At 44.6% G+C, this 23,786-nt stretch overlaps 1 protein-coding gene across 1 annotated transcript; it reads right to left on the bottom strand.

The window, feature by feature from the left end:
* Window positions 1–3,146: 3,146 nt before the first annotated feature.
* GAR1 (GAR1 ribonucleoprotein) lies at window positions 3,147–21,455 on the bottom strand. The gene is made up of 7 exons (XM_073571960.1): window positions 21,226–21,455; window positions 13,071–13,276; window positions 11,999–12,153; window positions 11,300–11,359; window positions 10,649–10,808; window positions 4,474–4,551; window positions 3,147–3,571 (listed from the first exon to the last, which is right to left on the bottom strand). Exons 2-7 carry the CDS (start codon window positions 13,273–13,275, stop codon window positions 3,561–3,563), a joined length of 669 nt encoding a protein of 222 aa, XP_073428061.1. The 5' UTR covers window position 13,276; window positions 21,226–21,455; the 3' UTR covers window positions 3,147–3,560.
* Window positions 21,456–23,786: the final 2,331 nt, after the last annotated feature.

Here is a 23,786-nt window from a genome sequence, read left to right as displayed (position 1 = left end):
TGTTGTAATGTATCCCGCTACGGTAACTTTTTTTTTTTGCGGACCCTTAAGGTACTGTCACACTTAGCGATGTACCAGCGATCCCGACCAGCGATATGACGCGGTCAGGATCGCTGGTACTTCGCTAAGTGGTCGCTAGTAAGCTGCCACAGGCAAATCTCACCAGCAACATCGCTGGGGACGGGGGTCGCTACTTACTTGTCACACTAGGCGATCCTGACCTCCTCCCGCCCGGCTCCACGCTCGTCTCTCCACAGGAAGCACCGCAGGAAGCTGACGATGAGAAACAGTCCAGGACGTTCTTGCGCGATCAGCGATAACCAGCGGGGGAGCGGTTCGTTGGTAAGTATCAGACACAGCGATATCGCTAGCAATATCGCTATAACGTCACAAGTTATAGCAATATTGCTAGCGATATCGCTTAGTGTGACAGTACCTTTACACTTGTATAGGCAAGTATCAACGACATACAGATAAAGCTATTGCATTCTGCATTTCACATGTAGATTCAGTGAAAAACAAAAACAAACACTCATTTGCATTTTCCCACTGAATTACTGTAACAACCCTGCTGGCGTCACTGCATGGTCTCCCATCCCCCCCGCACATCAACTTACTCACTGCTCCGGGTCATGCTGTGAATTCTGTCTATTGCCAGCCCTGTGCTCTGTGCCTCTGCTCTTCTGTATGTTTCCTGGCTATGTGTGTATAGGGGGGCGGCGCCAGAACTCTCTGGTTCTTATGCAGTCAGGGTGCACCTGTCTAATCTGTCCCTGACCAATCACCTAGAGCCCTTGACTATTTAGTTCCGCCACACCCACTGAAACATTGCCTGTGCAATGTCTAAACTCAGTTAGCTCCTTGCTGCTGAGTTAGCCAGGCCCTGTCCTATGTCTTGCCTTCTCTGAAGGCTCTTATTGCATATTCCTGTGTCTTGGTACCTTGCCTAGTACTTCTCTGTCCGCCTGCCAGGAGGCTGAATATCCTGGCCCTTGAGTCTTGGTCCCACTACCTTGTCTGTACTCTGTCCTACCTTAGTCTCCATTTATCCTTGTCTGTGGCTTCCTTCCCTGCTGTCTTTCCTTGTGTCCTCTCTGCCTGTGCATCTGCACCCTCGCCGTTCTGTCATCTCGGCCTGCTCCGCACCCTCGCCGCTGTCATCCCGGCCTGCTCCGCACCCTCGCCGTTCTGTCATCGCGGCCTGCTCCGCACCCTCGCCGCTCTGTCTGCCCAGCCTGCTCCGCACCCTCGCCGCCCTGTCTGCCCAGCCTGCTCCGCACCCTCGCCGCCCTGTCTGCCCGGTCTGCTCCGCACCCTCGCCGCTCTGTCTACCCGGCCTGCTCCGCACCCTCGCCGCTCTGTCCTATATCCATGCCTGCTCCGCACCCTCGCCGCTCTGTCCTACATCCATGCCTGCTCCGCACCCTCGCCGCTCTGTCCTACATCCATGCCTGCTCCGCACCCTCGCCGCTCTGTCCTATATCCATGCCTGCTCCGCACCCTCGCCGCTCTGTCCTATATCCATGCCTGCTCCGCACCCTCGCCGCTCTGTCCTATATCCATGCCTGCTCCGCACCCTCGCCGCTCTGTCCTATATCCATGCCTGCTCCGCACCCTCGCCGCTCTGTCCTATATCCATGCCTGCTCCGCACCCTCGCCGCTCTGTCCTATATCCATGCCTGCTCCGCACCCTCGCCGCTCTGTCCTATATCCATGCCTGCTCCGCACCCTCGCCGCTCTGTCCTATATCCATGCCTGCTCCGCACCCTCGCCGCTCTGTCCTATATCCATGCCTGCTCCGCACCCTCGCCGCTCTGTCCTATATCCATGCCTGCTCCGCACCCTCGCCGCTCTGTCCTATATCCATGCCTGCTCCGCACCCTCGCCGCTCTGTCCTATATCCATGCCTGCTCCGCACCCTCGCCGCTCTGTCCTATATCCATGCCTGCTCCGCACCCTCGCCGCTCTGTCCTATATCCATGCCTGCTCCGCACCCTCGCCGCTCTGTCCTATATCCATGCCTGCTCCGCACCCTCGCCGCTCTGTCCTATATCCATGCCTGCTCCGCACCCTCGCCGCTCTGTCCTATATCCATGCCTGCTCCGCACCCTCGCCGCTCTGTCCTATATCCATGCCTGCTCCGCACCCTCGCCGCTCTGTCCTATATCCATACCTGCACCGCACCCTCGCCGCTCTGTCCTATATCCATACCTGCACCGCACCCTCGCCGCTCTGTCCTATATCCATACCTGCACCACACCCTCGTCGCTCTGTCCTATATCCATACCTGCACCGCACCCTTGCCGCTCTGTCCTATATCCATACCTGCACCTCCTGTGTGAACAGCTCCAAATCCTGTTCCAACATGCACCACTCCTTCCTGCCTACACCTGCTGTGTGAACAGGTCCTTACCTGTCCCTTCTCATACCACGCCAGTCTGTCCTGTGTCTCCAAGTCATGCCTGCTTGCCCTGTGTCTCAGCCTGCTTGCCACTCACACCTGTCCAGGTGTCCTGTTCCCGAGTGGGATCAGCAGCCACAGCCAGACACCACCCTGGAGTGGCACCCGGCAGCTACCTGCCGCACAAGCCTGACCTCACCATCAGAGGCTCCAGTGAAGACCGAGGTAGCTGCCGTAGTTACGCCCCTTCCAGGGTAGTCTGGTTTGTGGCACAGTGGGGCCACAACCCCCCGGCTCGTGCCACTCAGCCAAGGCGCGAGCGTGACAATTACATTGGTCTGAGTGTTTTTTTTTTCATGGACATCAGTCGGACCGAAAATACAGTTGTGTGAACTTGACCTTACACTGCCAGACTGTAATAGTGACAGCAGAGCGAACGTGCAACTCTGCCTTGCATCATTTTCGGGAGTGAACATCTACAGGAGGCGGACATAATAGACAGCCTCGAGTGTTCGCCTCCTGTAGACCAACCCTCCGGAAAAAAAGTGCGTGGCAGAGTGAACGTGAGTTCTGCCGACACAGAATGCAATGTGAAAGCACCCTAGGAGGAGAAAAGGTATGCATGCGATGTGTTAAATTTGGAATGAATGAGGTCTTTGAGACTTTTTGTCAAGTAAAGAAATATTTTCATATTTAATAGTGTGTAGTTCAGTCTATTTTATTTCCTATAAAAAAGGAGAAAAGCTTAGCATGTGGTAAAAAATTTAATTGGCAAGTTCAAGTAATACAGATTCATATTTACAACATTTTTAGAATTAAAAAAAATGTTTATGGTCTTAAAGATTTTTTTTTTACCACAATAGTTCTAAAATATCATCCTCATGGGAAATTAAAAAAAAAAAAATACATAAAACATGAATTGACAATATGTCCAGTAAACCGGCTTGGGTTGTAAAGATGAACACGACGTCCACAGTGTCCCTTACAGCTACAGAACGTGTGCCGAAAGTATTGATAAGCATCGCTCTTCTCTTTCATGTGATTGTTATATTATTAGTCCCATTTCAAAAGCAAAATGTTGATTCACTTTTATTGCAACGTATCCAAGTGGAAAGTGAGCAACTAAGAACACCAACCTATGCTGGATTCACATGGCTCATCACCGGCCTCCTTCATACAGGAAGAAAAAAAAAAAAAAAACAGTTTAGAAATGCCATGTGTCAAATCATTGTTGGGACAGTTATTAAAATATATTAGCGCAAGTTAATATTTTTATACACTGAATACAAATGAGTGGTAAAGATGTACAAAGCCTTTCATCTGCTTATCAGATGCATGTATATTACACTGAATCTGTTTTCCTTTTTAGAGACTATCTTTTGCTCCATGCAGATGTGTGTTTTTGATTGAACAAGAAACCTAGTTTAATTTATGGGGCTGTTATAGTGTCCATTTTTGCTGACCACTGTTGGAAATGTGTTTTGGGTTTTTTTTGCCATTTTTAATCCGATGTAAGGAAGAAAACTCACAACTCAAGTACAAAACAAATCACTAATATGCCATCCATATGTAATCTGAGTGCTGTCCGCCTTTTACCATTTAATGACCCCTTAAGGCTGGGGTCAGACGAGAGTATGAAAAATTGTCCGATTTTCAACCACATTATCACCCGTGTCACACATTTTGAAATGTACCAAATCAGATTTTCCAAGGTTAATAATGGCAAGGCATCAATATATATTCGTTATACGGTTGATCCACATAAGATCAGATTTTTTTGTGCAACCACAGACCTGAATAGGTGAGCCTCATCTTATATACAGAAAAGAAAAAAGCATGCAGCGATTTTATTTTCCACAAAGACCAAGTGACACGTGAACAGCCCCAGTGCATTACATTGGTCAGTGTGTAGTATGTGTGCTGTATGATTTTACTCAGACAGCACACATCTGTCTAATACACTCGTCTGATCAAGCCCTCAACTCAGATAGTCAAGTTCAGGTCAAAAACCTTTCAATTATTGAAGAAGATAAAGTTAACAATACAAAATTATTAAGAGCTCCTATACTAACCTCTGAAGCCACGGCCTCCACCACCTCCTCTACCTCCCCTGAAACCACCAAATCCTCCACGTCCTCCTCTGAATCCACCTAAGTGGGGAAAAAAAAAAAGAAAAATCAGCACATAATCAAAACGAAATCCCAAGACCACAAACTCACAGAGAAAATGTACGTTTAATTAACAATGATGAATGAGCAGGCTCGTGTGCTAATATAGTATCTTTGGCATGCTGGAATACTGTGTTTGAGTCCCCTCAGCTACATGTCTCCAGGCTGTGTGTTAGGCAATCCCTGCATGTGTTGCAGCTGTGTGTTAAGCAATCCCTGCATGTCTCCCGACTGTGTGTTAAGCAATCCCTGCATGTGTAGCAGCTGTGTGTTAAGCAATCCCTGCATGTGTATCGGCTGTTGAACAGCAAGGAGACATGCAGCCGCAGCGATTCAAACATAGTATTCAAGCACGCTGAAAATACTCTAATAGCACACGAGCATCCTTGCTCATCACTATTAACCCTTTAAAAGGGGCTATCCACTAGTGTTTTTTTTTATATATAATCTGATAGCAGTATAACATAGGGCAAGAAAGCCTGATTCCAGTGATGTATCACTTTACTGGGCTGCTTGGTGTAGTTTTCATAGAATCCCTGTTTTTTGTCTGATGGAGATGTGGCAGAGCTAAATCTTCTGCTCCACCCAGTTCACAGCTGACTAGCAGCTTCCTGTGTGCACTGCATTGTGACCAAGCTGCTACTCAGTGGTGGGGTTATATAGATTAGCTGGGTCTTCTCTGCAGTGTGAGCTCCTGCTGAGAAAATGTTGACTGCAGTGAAACTACAACACTCAGCCTAATAAGTGACCCATGGCTGGAATTAAGGTCTCAGTGTCTACATTATGGTGCTCTCAGATTAAACAGCAAAACGCTTCTGACAGATTCCCTTTAACCCCTTCACGACGCGGCCAATTTCATTTTTTGTGCTTTCGTTTTTTCCTCTCCTTTTTCCCAGAGCCATAACTTTTTTATTTGTCTGCATAGACATATTAGGGCTTGTTTTTTGCAAGATAACGTGCACTTTTGAATTACACCATTCATTTTACCACATGGTGTACAGGAAAAAGGGGGGCATAACTTCAAGTGGGGAGAAATTAAAAAAGTTCTGATTGCAAAAAAACAAAAAAAACAATTGTCTTTACGATGTACATTTTGTGCTAGGAATGACCTTGCAATCAGATTATGTTCATCAGTACGATTACGGCAATACCAAATATGACCATTTTACTATTATTTAAGTGGTGGGGGGAAAAAAAAAAAATCAGAAGTTTGCAAAAAAAAAAAAAAGTTGGGGGTTGCGTCACCATTTTCACAGACACATAACCTTTTCATTTTTCAGTCAATGAAGCTGCGTGACAGCTTATTTTTTGCAGTGCTTGAGTTTTTATTGCTACCATTTTGGAACTGAAGTTACATTTTGATAGCTTGTTACAGCATTGTTTTGTGGGATTGCAGCAACCAAAAGAACATCAATTTGGGGTTCTTTTATTTTTTTCTTCCTATTTCCAGTGTTTACCGATCAGGTTAACCCCTTACTGCCAGCTGACAATAGTTCGTCAGTGGGCACTATACCCCGCTTTGAGGTGAGCTCCCGCAGTGAGCCCACCTCAAAGCCGCAAAATGTCAGCTGTTCTAAACAGCTGACATGTGCCCGCAATAGGCGCGAGCGGAATCGCGATCCGCCCGCGCCTATTAGTTAAATCCCCGAAATATGCGCATCGATGACCCCCGTCACGTGATCGGGGGTCAGCGATGCATTGCCATAACAACCTGAGGTCTATTCAAGACCCCTATGGTTGTTGATGGTAGATTGCTATGAGCGCCACCCTGTGGTCAGCGCTCATAGCAATCCTATAATTATACTACATACAGGTGATCTATGCATCATCTCTATGTAGCAGAGGCGATCGCGCTATGGAGGCTATTGAAGCATGCAAAAAAGTAAAAAAAAAAAAAAAGTGTTTAAAAATATACAAAAAAATAAAAATTAAAAAAAAACAAAAAAAAGTTTAAATCACCCCCCCTTTCGCCCCAATCAAAAGAAAATAATTTAAAAAAAAAAAAAAAATCAAACACATATTTGGTATCGCCATGTTCAAAATCGCCCGATCAATTAAAAAAATTAACCTGATCGCTAGCGAGAAAAAAAAAAAAATAGGGATTTTTGTGTACTCACCGATTTTTTTCTCCGAGCCAATCATTGGGGGACACAGAGACAGTGGGTGTTATGCTGCTTGCCACTAGGAGGACACTAAGTAAACCAGAAAAAAAAGATAACTCCTCCCCTGCAGTATACACCCTCTCGCTGGATGAGATTACTCGTTTGGTGAAAAAGCAGTAGGAGCTTAAACAGTCAACAATAACCATAACTATGTCAAAACCTAAGATTACTACATGAGCCAGTAGGCTAAACAGGGTGGGAGCTGTGTCCCCCAATGATTCGCTCGGAGAAAAGGATTTTACGGTGAGTACACAAAAATCCCTATTTCTCCTACGCCTCATTGGGGGACACAGACAGTGGGACGTCCTAAAGCATTCCCTGGGTGGGGAGCAAACATCTGCTAATACCCCATGTACCACTGAGTCAACACTGAGGTACTGCCGATTGCAGGATGCGTCTGCCGAGAGCTGCATCCGCAGAGGCCCGAGAATGAATTTGGTAATGTTTTGCAAAAGTGTGCAGACTGGACCAAGTCGCAGCCTTGCAGACCTGTTCTGTTCTGCCTGGTGCCGAATGGCCCAAGAGGTGCCCACTGATCGGGTAGAGTGCGCTTTAATCCCCGCTGGGACAGGCGCGTTCCTGACACGGTAGGATTCCAGAATCGCTAAGCGAATCCATCTGGCTAGAGTTGCTTTGAAGCGGCTAGACCCTTCCTATGCCCTTCTGGAAGTATGAACAGGTCATCTGACTTGCGGAAGGGAGCCATCTGCGAGATGTACCGTCTCAGCGCCATAACCACATCCTAGGTGTGGAGGGCCTTTGCAATGCGTGTGCCAGACAAAAGGAAGGCAAAACAATTTCCTCATTGAGATGGAAAGAGGAGACTACCTTAGGCAGGAAGTACGGGGACGTCCTGAGAACTAAATTGTCCTGATGAAGATTCAGGAACGGAGAACGGCAGGACAGGGCTGCCAATTCCGAAACTTGTCTGACGTAATTGCCACTAGAAAGACCACTTTCCAAGAGAGGACGGTCAGTGACACGTGCTGCAGCGGTTCAAAAGGAGCCTCCTGTAAGGCCACAAGAACCAGGTTAAGGTCCCATGATTCCAATGACCTTCTATAAGGAGGCGCCACATGGGAAACTCCCTGAATGAACGTCTTGACCTGAAGTTTGGTGGCAATTTTGCGTTGGAAGAGCACTGACAAGGCGGAAATTTGGCCCATGAGTGAGCTAAGCGCAAGGCCTGATTTTAATCCAGATTGAAGAAATTCCAATATGGCCGGAATGGAAAACACCAGAGGTGATCGACCATGATCCTTGCACCATGAAAAGAAGGTTTTCCAGGTACGGTGATAGATGCGCATGAACACAGGCTTTCTAGCACTAATCATGGAGGAAATCACGTCGTGAGAGAACCCAGCCTGTTATAAAAATCCAGGATTCAATGGCCACGCCGTCAAAGACAGGGCCCCGAAGTTCTGGTGGTAAATCAGGCCCTGTGAAAGCAGATCCATGCAATCTGGAAGTCGCCAGGGGACGACAGGGGAAGCGACAACTGATCGGAGAGATTCCATTCGGAATCGCCGTACCCTGACAAACTGATTTAACAGTTTGAGATCCAGAATGGGTCGCATCGTCCTGTCCTTCTTTGGAACCACAAAAAGGTTTGAATAAAATCCTTTGAACCTTTCGTGATGAGGGACCGGAATGATGACCCAGTCCCTTAGTAGAGCTTGAACAGCGCATAGGAAGGTTCTTATCTCTTTCTTGGGGGGGAGAAGAGGGGAAAAACCGAGTTGGAGAGGGGGAAGAAAATTCTATCTTGTAACTGGAGGACACCAGCTCCCTGACCCACTTGTCGTGGACAACCGCAAGCCAGGTGTGGCTGAAGGAAAGTAGGCGACCGCCTACTTTGTCGGTGTTCGCCGGATACCGCAACAAGTCAATGGGTAGATCTTTGAGATCTGGCTCCCCTAGATCCAGTAGCCTTAGGCCTGGGTTTCCAAGAACGGTTAGGTCTGTATGAGACCTGGGAGCCTCTGTCTCCGCGCGGGGACTGACCTGATCCGGAAGAGAAGGTAGAGGAGGACCAGCCGGAGTTGTTGCGAAAAGATCGAAAACACGTCGGCTGTTGGTTGCGAAACGGCCGAGCAGCCTTTTGTTGAGGAAGGAATTTACTTTTTCCCCCCGATAGCATCAGAAATGAGCTGGTCCAGTTTCTCTCCAAAAAGACCGTAGGATCATCGACATCACCGTTAGAGTTATCAAAAATAAAATAAAAATGGTGGGGTCTGAAACCAGACCCAAGTGCCTCCTACAGACACTAAGCAAGAACTGGAGTAATCTCATCCAGCGAGAGGGAGTATACTGCAGGGGCGGAGTTAAATTTTTTTTCTGGTTTACTTAATGTCCTCCTAGTGGCAAGCAGCATAACACCCACTGTCTCTGAGTCCCCCAATGAGGCGTAGGAGAAAATCAAAACGCCAGAATTACATTTTTTTGGTTGCCGCGACACTGCATTAATATGCAACAACGGGTGATCAAAAGAACGTATCTGCACAAATGTGGTATCATTTAAAACGTCAGCTCGGTGCTCAAAAAATAAGCCTGCACCCAACCCGAAAAATAAAGACGCTACGGGTCTCGGAATTTTTTTTCACCACAGATAAAAAAAGAACCCAGACATATTTGGTGTCTATGAACTCATAATGACCTGGAGAATCATAATGGCAGGTCAGTTTTACCATTTAGTGAACCTAGGAAAAAGCCAAACAAAAAACAAGTATGAGATTGCACTTTTTTTTTGCAATTTCATCGCACTTGGAATTTTTTCCCGCTTCAGAGTATACTATATAGTAAATACAATGGTGTCGTTCAAAAGTACAACTCGTCCCGCAAAAAACAAGCCTTCACATGGCCATACTGACGGAAAAATAAAAAAGTTACAACTCTGGGAAGAAGGGGAGCGAAAAACAAAAAAAGCTCCGGTCATGAAGGGGTTAATTATTTTATGTTCTGCTAGATCTGACATTTTTCAACATGGAAATACCACATGTATTTTGCATAGGGGTGAAAAAGGGCGATTGATTTTTTTTACTGCAATTGTTAGTCACCTTAGGACTGCATATAGGGAAAATCACAGTCTCCTTTGAAGCCCGGCCACAGGCCAGGTTTCAAAGGAGCTCTGTAATGACAATCACGGGGATCTTCAGCAGTCCACCTGCTGTCATGGCAACCCATCGGCAACCAGCAATCGCATCAAGAGCGCATCGATGGGCGCATGGAATGACACACCCCTATGACGACGCGTGTTAGATGCTGCTGTCAGTTTGACAGGGGCATTTAAAAGGTTAACAATTAGGGCAGAGCTCTGCTCCCCAAGCAGTTGTGGGTGCCAGGACCTGCCTGTAACACACAGCCATCACCTGCTGGGTCAGATTGTATTTTTTTGGGGGGGGAAGCAGCAGCAATAAGAAAAACGTAATCCTCGAGTATCAATTTTTTTTCTCTTGAATAATGTTTTCTGTATGGGTTAATTAATTTTAAATGGTGATAGGCATGACTTTTTTTTAATTTCTTAACTTTTAACAAAGAAAAATGGGGGCAATTTAAGTATTTACATTTAAAAAAATATAAGATTTAAAAAACTTTTTTTCACATTATTTTAGTACCTGTGAGCCTCTGTTCTATAAACAGCAATATCCCAGTAATGCAGTATATAGAGTAAAACAGGATCTCCTATGAAGTCCATCCCATGGCTGGGCTTCATAGGAGTACCAAACTGGTCACCATGAGAGTCGTCAGAACGCCCCCGGCGGAAATGGTAACCCATCAGTAGCCCACAATCAAATTAGGAGCCGATGAATACCCTCCATTTAAATGACTGTCAGCTTTACAAATGGTTAAACAGCAGCAATCAAACAGGTTCAGATATGCTCACTATGGCAATACAAATGACAAATACTCATACAAACCTCCACCTCCTCTGCCAAATCCACCTCTGCCACCACCCCCTCGTCCACCTCCTCTTCCACCACCACGTCCACCACGTCCTCCTCTTGGAGGGCCTTTCTCACCAGGCGGCCGAGGAAGGAACCTTTGTAGAGGTAACAGCTTTGCTGGGTCAATATAAAACTGTGGAGTACAAAACAGTCAATTAAAATATTTAACATCACAAAAAATACTGGAGCAATAGAAAAAATCCAGCAAATCACAAAGAAAAGATGTAGAAAGTTAAAACGTCACATTTAATGAAAGACCATTAAAAACATATTAAAGGGGTATTAGAAAAGGGGGTCATAAAAAATTAGAGTAAGAATGACGCGTTTCAAACTAGCATGGTTCTTACTCATATCCTATGAGTAAGAACCATGGAGCTCATGCAGCATGTGAATAGATCTCCCTATCTGGATTACTAAGACAGTCACGAAAATTTCTGCAACAAATCTTCTCAGGAGATAATAGCGTCCTCAAGTGATTCTGGACAGCTTCAAAACAAATAAAAGCAAAAAAACAAAACTGACAGAAGGAAAATAGAAATAGCAAATAAACTGCAAACTTGCATAAACTCTCAGTCTACAATTTCTGGCCTATGTCTAACATGAGAATAATGTTTAACCACTTACCTTCTGTAACTTCTTAAAAGAAGACGCTTTCATATTTTCAGAAAGTTTTATCGAAAAATACTAGTTTAAGCATTTAAGGTGAAATATTGGGCACACAGAAAAAAAGAATTACCACTTCTTATCAAATCTCATTGGAAACAGTAAATATTGCTGCAGCCCTGTATAACTCTGCTCACACAACTAATTGGCAGTTTTCTGTGTACACTGTGCATAGGCAAAAAGCTGCCACTCAGTATTGGGCATGGGGTTACACAGAGCTAGTCCCCTAGCGATAATCTCCTGCTTATAAAACCGCGATCTTATCAAAACTACAGCAAGCAGCCCAGTAAATGACACATTTACAATTGCTGGAAGGGTCTATACCCCTAAAGTATACTGTTCTCATATTAGGTAGCAAAAAACTGGTGACACATTCCCTTTAAGACATTTCTGTATACATTTGGATTTATATAACGGTAAGATTGGTCAGGAGTCTCTTTGTACGAATAATTTAAATGGACAGTTTTGAGGTCAAATGTAAGTAATACAATTGTCCAATATGGTTTCATGATCACACTTTGCTTACTTCCAGGGTGTAATAAACGGTCCTAGTCATATGTTGAATCCATAACAAATAAAGGAGGGGACACTATAATCTTATCACATCATATCACAATATAATGCTAGTCAAATAACCTGGAAAATGTTTATAAAGGATACAAAATCTCTCAACTGCCCAAATATTTCATCCACTTTTCCAATCTGTTCCTTATTTTCCAGGTAAATCGGGGCGTTGAAGTATGGCACTTTGCTTTCTTCTGTGATACACTTACACACCACGTCATCTTCACATGGATGCATGAACTCTCCAACCTCTGCAACATTAACAAAACATGCAGCTTATTAGTCTTCTCAAGTTTTGCAAGTGTGTCTGGACTAGATGAGTTATCTTCCAGAACCTTCCAACACGACTAACGTCGAGACCCGCTACTACATAACCAATGAGTGCCCCTCAGACAGAATTCACACGGCATAGCAATGTCCGGGGGTGCTATAGGCATACAGTGGTATCAGTATAGAGGAGTAATCCACTAGGCTATTCTACCCCCACAGAATAAAAGTATACCAACATACAATGGCCAGATGGAGGGTGAGAGGACACATTCGCTCTCCTCCAGGTAAAAGTGCACCTATGGGTAAGTACTACTCAGGCGGTTTCTCAGCATATTCACTAAATATACAATGGCTCCATCAGCTCCAGTATAAATCTGATCAGCTGTTCATTATGGCCAATTACAGGTATTTTACAAATAAAAAGTGCATTCCCGTGAGGTTTTCTAGATTGTAAAATTACAAAAGCCTGATTATTAATTATTGACAAGGATGTATAAACCATCTGAATTTGTATTCACCCATAGTCTGCCACCAAAACTTGCTGGCGTGGCCCCATGGAAAACTGTTCTTGTGTAGAAATGCTATGTCTATACAGGAGTCAAGTGGCCACTGACTGGCTGCAAGGATCGGGTTACGTCGCACTATAACACGATCGCTGGTAGAGACTGTGCTGACACCATTGGAATGGTCCCAAAGGTAAGTAGTTGTCATTTTATAAGTGGGAAAACTTGCAGATTCAGAAGGGGTTGTCCGAGAAGTGGACAACCCCCTTAAATATGATGTACATGTCATGCTCTGCTAAGTTCAGCTTAATAAGTTTTAAAAAAGCCAATATATCATCTAAAGGAAAAAAATGTAGTTGAACTTAAAATTTAATAAAGTTTATATTGCAACGTACCAACAACATACTCTGGTGGTCCCTGGTCATATCCTCCTCTGTTAAAGCCTCCACCTCTTCCTCCAAAGCCGCCTCTTCCTCCAAAACCACCTCTTCCCCCAAAGCCACGTCCTCTATCACCACCTCCTCTTCCACCCCATCCACCACCACCTCCTCTGCCGCCGCCTCCTCCACGATTAAAGTTTCCTCTTCCGCCAAAGGACATCCTAAACACACAAGAGAAGGGAAAAAGATTCTTTAGAAAAAAAAATATCTAAATTGGTAATGTAGTACTCATTGTGAAGGTCGTCACAGTTAGGGCGGCTTTACAAATATGCCTTGTAGGTACTGTAATTCTCAAAGTAGTCTGCACCCCACAGAAGAAAATTTCCTGCAACTTCCCTACAAACTAGAGAGTGTGCAAGTACTAGGTGGTGGAGTACGGAATTTGCAGTAACTCACGTTTATAATCCACAGACATACCAAGTAGCATTAGAAAGTAGAGAATACTTTATTTGGAATCCTTTACACACCCTGTGCCTGCTCCACATAGACGGCAGATCACTGATGTTTATCTATTTAATCGCTGCTGTCAATCACTGAAAGTCGCATTTCAATGACACAATCGCGGTTGCACATGCTCATTAGTGATTGCAATCAACCGACAGGTTACCAGTGCAGCACCCATGTCTTCTGGTATATTAGTATCTCCATCTGTCCCTGTATATTATACCTCTCAAATCCTATATTAGGCTTTGGCGACTTTGGTTGCAGCATAATGCAGGTGGACGAGATCACACTGTAACCCCTAGAATTCTACAACAAGTTCCAAATGTACAACAGCCCCTGGCTCAGGTAACATTTGTGGTGGTGGCATATGGCAGTTGTAAGATACAACAAATTCATTAAAAGGTGCATACCTCAATGAATTTGATGCATCTTACTCCAGTTTTCCTTTCATAAGTCTGATGTCTAAAACACCAGCTTTAATGAATCAGGGGCAAACATTCCCATATCCACTTTTCAAAGTATGTGTTTTCTGAAATGCAGCGTTTCAGAATAAAACATACAATGCTGCAAAAATGCAGCCAAACTGATTCAGGCGGCCGTTGGCTCAGGTAACATGAATCAGATGACAGGTTCCTCAGTTATGTTTCGGGATTGTGAGGTTGTTTCAATATTTCTATGTCAACAATTAGCCAAGGTAAAGATGTGTTTAAAAGGGATGGCTGATATGAGTTAGGGACACGACCTTTAAGAGCTGATATATAGCATTCTATAATGCTGTATACCTGCCCGAATCGGACCTGCAAGACAAGAAAAACAGATTTTATTATACTCATCTGGACAGTCTGGTCTGAGGGGTGCCGCTCTTCTTGGCTCAGCGCCTTCCATCTTCCTGCGATGCCGTCCTCCTTCTTGAACCATGTGGATGAAACATCCCTGCGTCATCGAAATCCTGAGCAGGTTTACTTCTCTGCCCTGTTAAGAGCAAAGTACTAGAGTGCGCACGTGTCAGGAAAAGTCAGAGAGTCCCAGCGCCTGTGCACTGAAGTACTTTACTCTGCCCTAGTCATGGCAGAGAAGTACGCCTGCACAGGAGTGCGATTCAGGGGACCCTGTGTGGATGACGTAGCATCATCCACACAAAGCAAGAAGAGGACGGCATCGCAGGAAGAAGTGAGACGCCAGACCAAGACCAGCGTTACCCCTTGTGCTGCCCCGCAACTGAATATAATGAAAGTCATTTTTCTTGTCTTGCAGGTCGGGTTGGGAGCAGATATACAGGATTATAGAATGTTGCATATCAGGCCTGAAGGTGGTGTCCGTAACTCATATTGGCCAAACCTTGTGACAGGTTCCCTTTAAACCACAGCTGTGGAGTCGAAACAAAATGGACCAACTCCTAAAATATATAATAAAATGGGGTACAGTAGTATAATGCAGGATGTGCTGTAAATGTTTTCATAAGAATTTGGGAAAGTTATGAAATGTCCTATGTCTGTACTGTTCATGATCCAAGGATCTTGGCTTTTATTGGAGATGACTCTGTGCTGCACTTTATGTACATGCTCAGTAGTGAGGCTGTGCTGTGGAGTCGTAGTGGGGATGAATCTGTGCTGCACTTTATGTACATGCTCAGTAGTGAGGCTGTGCTGTGGAGTCGTAGTGGAGATGATTCTGTGCTGCACTTTATGTACATGCTCAGTAGTGAGGCAGTGCTGTGGAGTCGTAGTGGGGATGTATCTGTGCTGCACTTTATGTACATGCTCAGTAGTGAGGCAGTGCTGTGGAGTCGTAGTGGAGATGACTCTGTGCTGCACTTTATGTACATGCTCAGTAGTGAGGCAGTGCTGTGGAGTCGTAGTGGAGATGATTCTGTGCTGCACTTTATGTACATGCTCAGTAGTGAGGCTGTGCTGTGGAGTCGTAGTGGGGATGTATCTGTGCTGCACTTTATGTACATGCTCAGTAGTGAGGCAGTGCTGTGGAGTCGTAGTGGAGATGACTCTGTGCTGCACTTTATGTACATGCTCAGTAGTGAGGCAGTGCTGTGGAGTCGTAGTGGAGATGAATCTGTGCTGCACTTTATGCACATGCTCAGTAGTGACCAGTGCTGTGGAGTCATAGTGGAGAAGAATCTGTGCTGCACTTTATGTACATGCTCAGTAGTGAGGCTGTGCTGTGGGGTCGTAGTGGAGATGAATCTGTGCTGCACTTTATGCACATGCTCAGTAGTGAGGCAGTGCTATGGAGTCGTAGTGGAGATGAATCTGTGCTGCACTTTATGTACATGCTCAGTAGTGAGGCAGTGCTGTGGAGTCGTAGTGGAGATGAATCTGTGCTGCACTTTATGCACATGCTCAGTAGTGAGGCAGTGCTATGGAGTCGTAGTGGAGATGAATCTGTGCTGCACTTTATGTACATGCTCAGTAGTGAGGCAGTGCTGTGGCGTTGTAGTGGAGATGAATCTGTGCTGCACTTTATGCACATGCTCAGTAGTGAGGCAGTGCTGTGGAGTCATAGTGGAGAAGAATCTGTGCTGCACTTTATGTACATGCTCAGTAGTGAGGCTGTGCTGTGGAGTCGTAGTGGAGAAGAATCTGTGCTGCACTTTATGTACATGCTCAGTAGTGAGGCAGTGCTGTGGAGTCGTAGTGGAGATGAGTCTGTGCTGCACTTTATGTACATGCTCAGTAGTGACCAGTGCTGTGGAGTTGTAGTGGAGATGAATCTGTGCTGCACTTTATGTACATGCTCAGTAGTGAGGCCGTGCTGTGGAGTCGTGGAGTCGGAGTCGAAGTTAGTTTTGGTTGGAGTCGGAGTCGGTAGAAATGTACCGACTCCAGCTTTAAAAAAAAATGTATTAATATTTCATAATTGAACTTTCATATGAATTTTATAAATGTTACTCAAATATATATGTTCTATCAAACTATGAACAGTGATAAGCAGTTCTGCTGGAGATAGAGACATTTCTTACTTCTTGTGTGTCACTGTTCTCCACTGCCCTTATCTAATCTTATACTTGGTTAACCTCATGCTGCCCCAACCCCCCTACTTACAATGTATGAAACTGAAAGTGAAAATGTGTTGCAAATTCTTAGTAGTAAAGCTCCTCCTCTAGACTAGATCATACTAGGTGTGCGTCTTCCAAGCATCTCACAGCTGCCTGCTACTCAGAAGAGGAAGACTGTAAGAAGTATTATCCTTTCAACAAACTTTGCATCAGTTAACTGTGAGTACATGAGGAATAATAACAGTATTACTGACCACTATATCAGTTGTACGACCTGGCAATAATTTTGTACAATTGTTTTAAGGAAAAACAATTGTCATTTGGATTGTGAATGCAAAATTAAAAACCTGAGAATGTCAAAGAAGCATCACATTAAATCAGCTGTATTTGAACATTTCACCATCACTCAAGATAGAAAACATTATGTCTGTCAGTGTATGACAAATGATCCAGACGAAAACAAATGCTGTGAAGCCAAGATGAGTGCATATTCAGGCAAAGATAAAAATGCTCCTACCAGAGCTTCTAATCTAAAGAGACATTTACAGCGCTTTCATCCAGAAGTACTGAAAGCAGAGGATGAGAAAGACTGCATCCAAACCAATGAACCAGTGCCCAGCTCTTCCAGCCAAACAAAGGAGCAGAGAACTTTGCAGCCATCAGTTGCAAGATATTTTGTCAGTGACAAAGCTACTGTGACAATGACAGTAGATACATTTAAAAAACAGATCATAGAGCTTGTTGTAAAGGATAGTGTGCCTATTTCATTATTTTCACGACCAGCTTTTATGTGTCTGAATGGGGAAATGGCCCGCAAGCTTGGTGTTTCTCTGGAGAGAGAGAGAGTATTAGAAAATTAGTAATCGAAGAAGCTTTTAAACAAAAGGAAGAACTTAAAAAAACTCTCAAGGGACGCTTTCTGTTTCTTAAAATGGATGCCTGCACACGTCACAGAGTGAACTATTTTGCCATCAATGTCTGATTTGTTTGTGACAAAAATGAAATAGTTACCAAGACATTGGCAGTAAAAGACACCAAAGCTCATCACACCAGTGAGTTTCTCCAGGTCTTGGTGGAAAAGGTTCTGCAAGACTATGAACTTAAAAAAGAGCAAGTTCTTTCTGTCGTAACTGACAATGCTTCAAATACGATAAGCACTATTAAGCTAATGAATGAGAGTAATCATGGTGACCAGAAGCTAGAAGAACATTCTGGGTCCACAGACACAGAAATGTTTGAAATAGAGGAACACAGTATTGTAACTGAGGAGCAAACTGAAGTTGCTTCAGATGAACAGCAACATGATAGTTTAGATGATCTTGTTGAAACTGTGTCAATATGTTCTTTCATTCATCACATGCGCTGTGTTGTGCATATGCTACAGCTGGCTATAAGAGACAGTCTGCAAGAAGGACATGCTGCTGCACTGATTGGCAAGGTAAGAAAATTGGCTACTGTTGCCAGAACCCCTAAAGTTGACTCAATTTTGAAGAGACGTGCTGGAAAAGGGGCAATTATTGATCAAGCCACACGATGGGGCAGTACTTACTTAATGATTCAGTGCTTGGTTGAACTAAAAACCTTTCTTGTAGACATGGCTAACCCTCAACTGACGCTAAATGAAAGTCAGTGGAATCAGGTGACCGAGCTGGAAAAATTGCTAGAGCACCCATTTACAGTGACTAAAAAATTACAAGCAGAGGACTTAACTCCAGGTATTTTCTTAAAGGAGTGGAAGAACCTGATGTTTCGCCTGTCCCAAAGAGGAGGGTTAATTGCAAGTGGCATTGCTACATCAATGAAACGGAGAGAGGAGCTACTATTACAAAATAACATTCTTTTGGCAGCTGTTTATGTAGACCCAATGCATCGGATTCTTCTAGATGATCAACAGCTAAGTAAAGGAAAAGAAGCTCTGTTTGAAATAGCAGTAAGGATGAAAGGGTTGCAGAACATTCAGGAGGAACAAGAATTTGGTCGTCCTGCCACATCTTCACCCTCATCATCAACTGATGAAGAATTTAATTTCGAAAAATATTTGGATCACAAGGACCGTGCAAAGCGTTCCCGCATAGAAGAGTCATCCCCATCAAGGAACACAGCCAGTACATTTCAGCAGAATTTTTCAGGTGCACTAAAAGAAATTGAGAAATTTGACCGTTCATCAAAAATAACAGTGCAACAAGCGATTCCTCTGTATCCTGACATTGTCAGAGATGTTGCCCGAGTGGTTACTGCTTTGCCACCAACACAAGTTAGTGTAGAGAGGTTGTTCTCTGCTCTCAAAATAATTAGATCAGATTTGAGGGCATCCATGAAGGAGGATCTGACAGAGGCAATACTTTTTTTGAGGACAAATTTATAGATTTCTTCTTATTAACTGCATAAAAGTGTTTATTGCATATTTACTTACAGTTTAGAAAAGTTTATAAAAGTTATTTGCTATATTCTAATTGTATTCTAATAAATGTAGTTTTTGCTCTAAGTGGTCTGATTACTTATATGATGGTGAGAAACTGAATAAGCACGATGTTTAATATTTTACAACAGTAAATTTGTTGTTATGAATTGGCCATTTATGAAGGAGTCGGAGTCGGAGCCTGATAAAATCCAGGAGTCGGAGTCGCAACTGTGGCTTACCGACTCCACAGCCCTGGTGGAGTCGTAGTGGAGATGAATCTGTGCTGCACTTTATGTACATGCTCAGTAGTGAGGCAGTGCTGTGTAGTGGTAGTGGAGATGAATCTGTGCTGCACTTTATGTACATGCTCAGTAGTGAGGCAGTGCTGTGGGTTCATAGTGGAGATGAATCTGTGCTGCACTTTATGTACATGCTCAGTAGTGACCAGTGCTGTGGAGTCGTAGTGGAGATGAATCTGTGCTGCACTTTATGTACATGCTCAGTAGTGAGGCAGTGCTGTGGAGTCGTAGTGGAGATAAATCTGTGCTGCACTTTATGTACATGCTCAGTAGTGAGGCAGGGCTGTGGAGTAGTAGTGGAGATGAATCTGTGCTGCACTTTATGTACATGCTCAGTAGTGAGGCAGTGCTGTGGAGTCGTAGTGGAGATAAATCTGTGCTGCACTTTATGTACATGCTCAGTAGTGACCAGTGCTGTGGAGTCGTAGTGAAGATGAATCTGTGCTGCACTTTATGTACATGCTCAGTAGTGAGGCTGTGCTGTGGAGTCGTAGTGGAGATGAATCTGTGCTGCACTTTATGTACATGCTCAGTAGTGAGGCTGTGCTGTGGAGTCGTAGTGGAGATGAATCTGTGCTGCACTTTATGTACATGCTCAGTAGTGAGGCAGTGCTGTGGAGTCATAGTGGAGATGAATCTGTGCTGCACTTTATGTACATGCTCAGTAGTGAGGCAGTGCTGTGGAGTTGTAGTGGAGATGACTCTGTGCTGCACTTTATGTACATGCTCAGTAGTGAGGCAGTGCTGTGGAGTCGTAGTGGAGATGAATCTGTGCTGCACTTTATGTACATGCTCAGTAGTGACCAGTGCTGTGGAGTCGTAGTGGAGATGAATCTGTGCTGCACTTTATGTACATGCTCAGTAGTGAGGCAGTGCTGTGGAGTCATAGTGGAGATGAATCTGTGCTGCACTTTATGTACATGCTCAGTAGTGAGGCAGTGCTGTGGAGTTGTAGTGGAGATGACTCTGTGCTGCACTTTATGTACATGCTCAGTAGTGAGGCTGTGCAGTGGAGTCGTAGTGGAGATGAATCTGTGCTGCACTTTATGTACATGCTCAGTAGTGAGGCTGTGCTGTGGAGTCATAGTGGAGATGAATCTGTGCTGCACTTTATGTACATGCTCAGTAGTGAGGCCGTGCTGTGGAGTCGTAGTGGAGATGAATCTGTGCTGCACATGCTCAGTACTGAGGCAATGTTGTGCAGTCCGAAGTCAGGGAAATTGAGGAGTTGGAGGTTTGGCTTACCAACTGCACAAATACACTGGCATACTTTGTTCAAGTTTATATGGGAAGAGGGATGTTTTCAGACACTAAATACAAATTGATCAACTTTGGCCTCTTATGTGTTAGTTTGAATTAAGAGTATTAAGTTGAAAGTTATTCCCTATCCATTACATGGGAGATATTTTCCCTATCGCTGGTGATCCAACCACTTGAAACCCCACCGATCCTAAGATCCTGTGTTCTAAAGAATCCCATGTGAATGGAGTGGTGGGCAATCATGCGCACTACAGATCCATTCATTCTTATGGGAGTGCTGTAGATACAGTAGCAATGCTTGCTAAGAATGAACACATAATGGACTCTTCAGAACCCAAGCTCTCAGGATCAGAGGGGTGGTCTGCGGTCAAACCTGTGGACAGAGAGTTCCCAAACTTGAGAATTCTGGATAAAACAAGTAAAACATTACATATAATAAGCCACTCTCAGCTCTGGGAACTTGTCTGTTCGTGCTCTGCAGCCTGTTCTTATGTGGCATATATAATAATGATACCCGGTAACGCTGCACTGCCTATAAGAACCGTGTGAACAGCACAGCTGCAGTAGTCAGCCATTCATACGCCCCGGAGCCATGTGACAAGCGAGGCAGCGTGAGAAACCTGCGGCTGACCTGCTCTAGGTCGCCACACAGGGACCGCAACCACGTAAGTGCCTCGCACGCAGAATCTCACCCACCTGTCCGCCTGTATTCCCCGACCAGCGGCGCTCCTCTCCTCCGCTGCACGTGGGATTAGCTGTGGTCACTTCCGGCGCTTCCTGATGACGTCACTATCTACAACGAAAACTTTACTGAAAACGCACGCGTTACTATCCGCCTTGCCCTGAAAGACATCGAAATAATGTAACAGCAACGAAACGCCACAAACAGTAGACATCCGAGGGTATTGCATTTCGGCCGCCAGGGGGAGTTAGTCGCTGCAGTGAAGAGTTTCAGGCTGGAAATACAAGACTTCAGTCACGTGACATCAAAAAAAGTTTGATCATAAAGTGTGAGGAAGTTGGCTGGAAAATGTGCGTGTTTGTGTGACTCGACATATACCTATCATTTTATTTTCAGCCACCTTGCACACAGTTTTCGATCAAATGACTTTTTCAGACTTAATGTCACGTGACCAAAGCTGCCACACATACTCAAGCATTGGTGCAAGGTGTGCAGCTGCCCAGGGGCTCGAGAGAATAATGGGGCCCACTTCTACCCCCAAATCAGGTGGCATTGTGCATTATGAGCTTTTGGACTGCAAAGGGCCCTCATATGGTCCTTGCACAAGGGCCGTCTCCTGCCTGTGTCCGCAGGTATATATATATTATTATTATTATACATTTATATAGCGCCATTTATTCCATGGCGCTTTACATGTGAAAAGGGGGAAAATATAGACAAGTACAGTAAACGTGTAAGACAAGGGACGCACAAGTACAGAAGGAGAGAGGACCCTGCCCGGGAGGGCTCACAGTCTATATACGTATGTATATATTACACATACTACAGCCAGGTCCAAGAAGGTCACAGACACACATACTTACATTGTGGTCTGTTGCTAGTGTTACACACATTGACCAAAGTAACCATGTAGCCTGAGCCTTAGGGCTCGCTCACATCAGCATATATCATGGCGGAGTGCTGTGTGATGTTTTATCAGATAGCACACAGCCCAATGTTATACTATGGGGCAGTGCAGATCTGCGATTTTCCTCTCATGCCGATTCAGGATACTGCAAGTGCATCTGACAATCGGACCATGAGCACCTATAGTTGTTTCTCACAAAATTAGAATATCATCAGAAAGATTATTTTAGTTCTTCAATACAAAAAGTGAAACTCATATAGAGTCATTACAGAGTGATCTATTTCAAGTGTTTATTTCTGTTAATGTTGATGATTAGGGCTTACAGACAATGAAAACTCAACAGTCATTATCTCAGTAGAATAAGTAACAAAAAACACCTGCAAAGGCTTCCTAAGCGTTTAAAAAGGTTAATGTTAATGATTATGGCTTACAGAAAATAAAATCCCAAGTCATTATCGCAGTAAATTAGAATAATTATCAAAAAACACCTTCAATGCCTTCCTAAGAGTTTAAACAGGTCCCTTAGTCTGTTTCAGTAGGCTCCACAATCATGGGGAAGACTGCTGACTTGACAGATGTCCAGAAGGCAGTCATTGACACACTCCACAAGGAGGGTAAGCCGCAAAAGGTCATTGCTAAAGAAGCTGGCTGTTCACAGAGGGCAGTATCCAAGCATATTAATGGAAAGTTGAGTGGAAGGAAAAAGTGTGGTAGAAAAAGGTGCACAAAGAAAAGGCCATTCAAAAATTTCGGGGAGAGTCACGAGGAGTGGATTGCTGCTGGAGTCATTGCTTCAAGAGCCACCTCACACAGACGTATCCAGGACATGGACCACAAGTGTCACATTCCTTCTGTCAAGCCACTCATGATCAATAGACAATGCCAGAAGCGTCTTACCTGGGTCAAGGAGGAAAAGAACTGGACTGGTTCTCAGTGGTCCAAGGTGTTGTTTTCAGATGAAAGTACATTTTGTATTTCATTTTAAAATAAAGGTCCCAGAGTCTGGAGGAAGAGAGCAGAGGCACACAATCCAAGCTGCTTGAGGTCTAGTGTGAAGTTTAAACTAATAGCAAAGCCACAAACAGAGGACTAAAAATTCTCCAAAACTTCAAGAATACTGCAGAAAAGGGCATCAGTGCCTACCCATGTAGTAAAGATGGCGGCAACACAGGTGCAAAATACTAACTAGATGGGCATTTCCTGAAGGAAATACATGGTGCTTGAACAGCGCTGCCAGCTTTACAAGATTGCAAGGGCATGCTGGGTGTTGTAGTTTTACAACAGCTGGAGTGCCAAGGTTAGCCATCACTGGGTGGGGCTTTTCAGAAGCCATTGGCGCGCTGCGCCTTTAAGTCCTTGAATCAGCGATCTGTCAGCTTCTATTAGCTAATACGGGTCATGTGTGGAAGCTGCATTTGCATAGCTACCATCTTTGTAAGGTCACTGCACCTGCGCTGTGGCTTCAATCCATGTCAGTTGGGGTCATGGAAAGGTCACCATTCCTATGGGAAAATTTTTGCTTAAAATGCGATTTTTTTTAAAAAACTACAAATCGGATCAACTCCAAAAACACATAGCACACCTGTCCCCACCGAGGGCTTCGAAACGCCGCCTGAACAGGGTCTCTGCGCCGAGCGGTTCGGGCCGCATTAATTGCAGAAAACACGG

This window comes from Dendrobates tinctorius, unplaced genomic scaffold, assembly GCF_039654945.1.
Source record: "Dendrobates tinctorius isolate UK_male_01 unplaced genomic scaffold, ASM3965494v1 ptg000030l, whole genome shotgun sequence".
Taxonomy (NCBI): Eukaryota; Metazoa; Chordata; class Amphibia; order Anura; family Dendrobatidae; genus Dendrobates; species Dendrobates tinctorius.
Note: the sequence above shows the minus strand (reverse complement) of the source record. Positions and strands in the feature narration are given on the sequence as shown.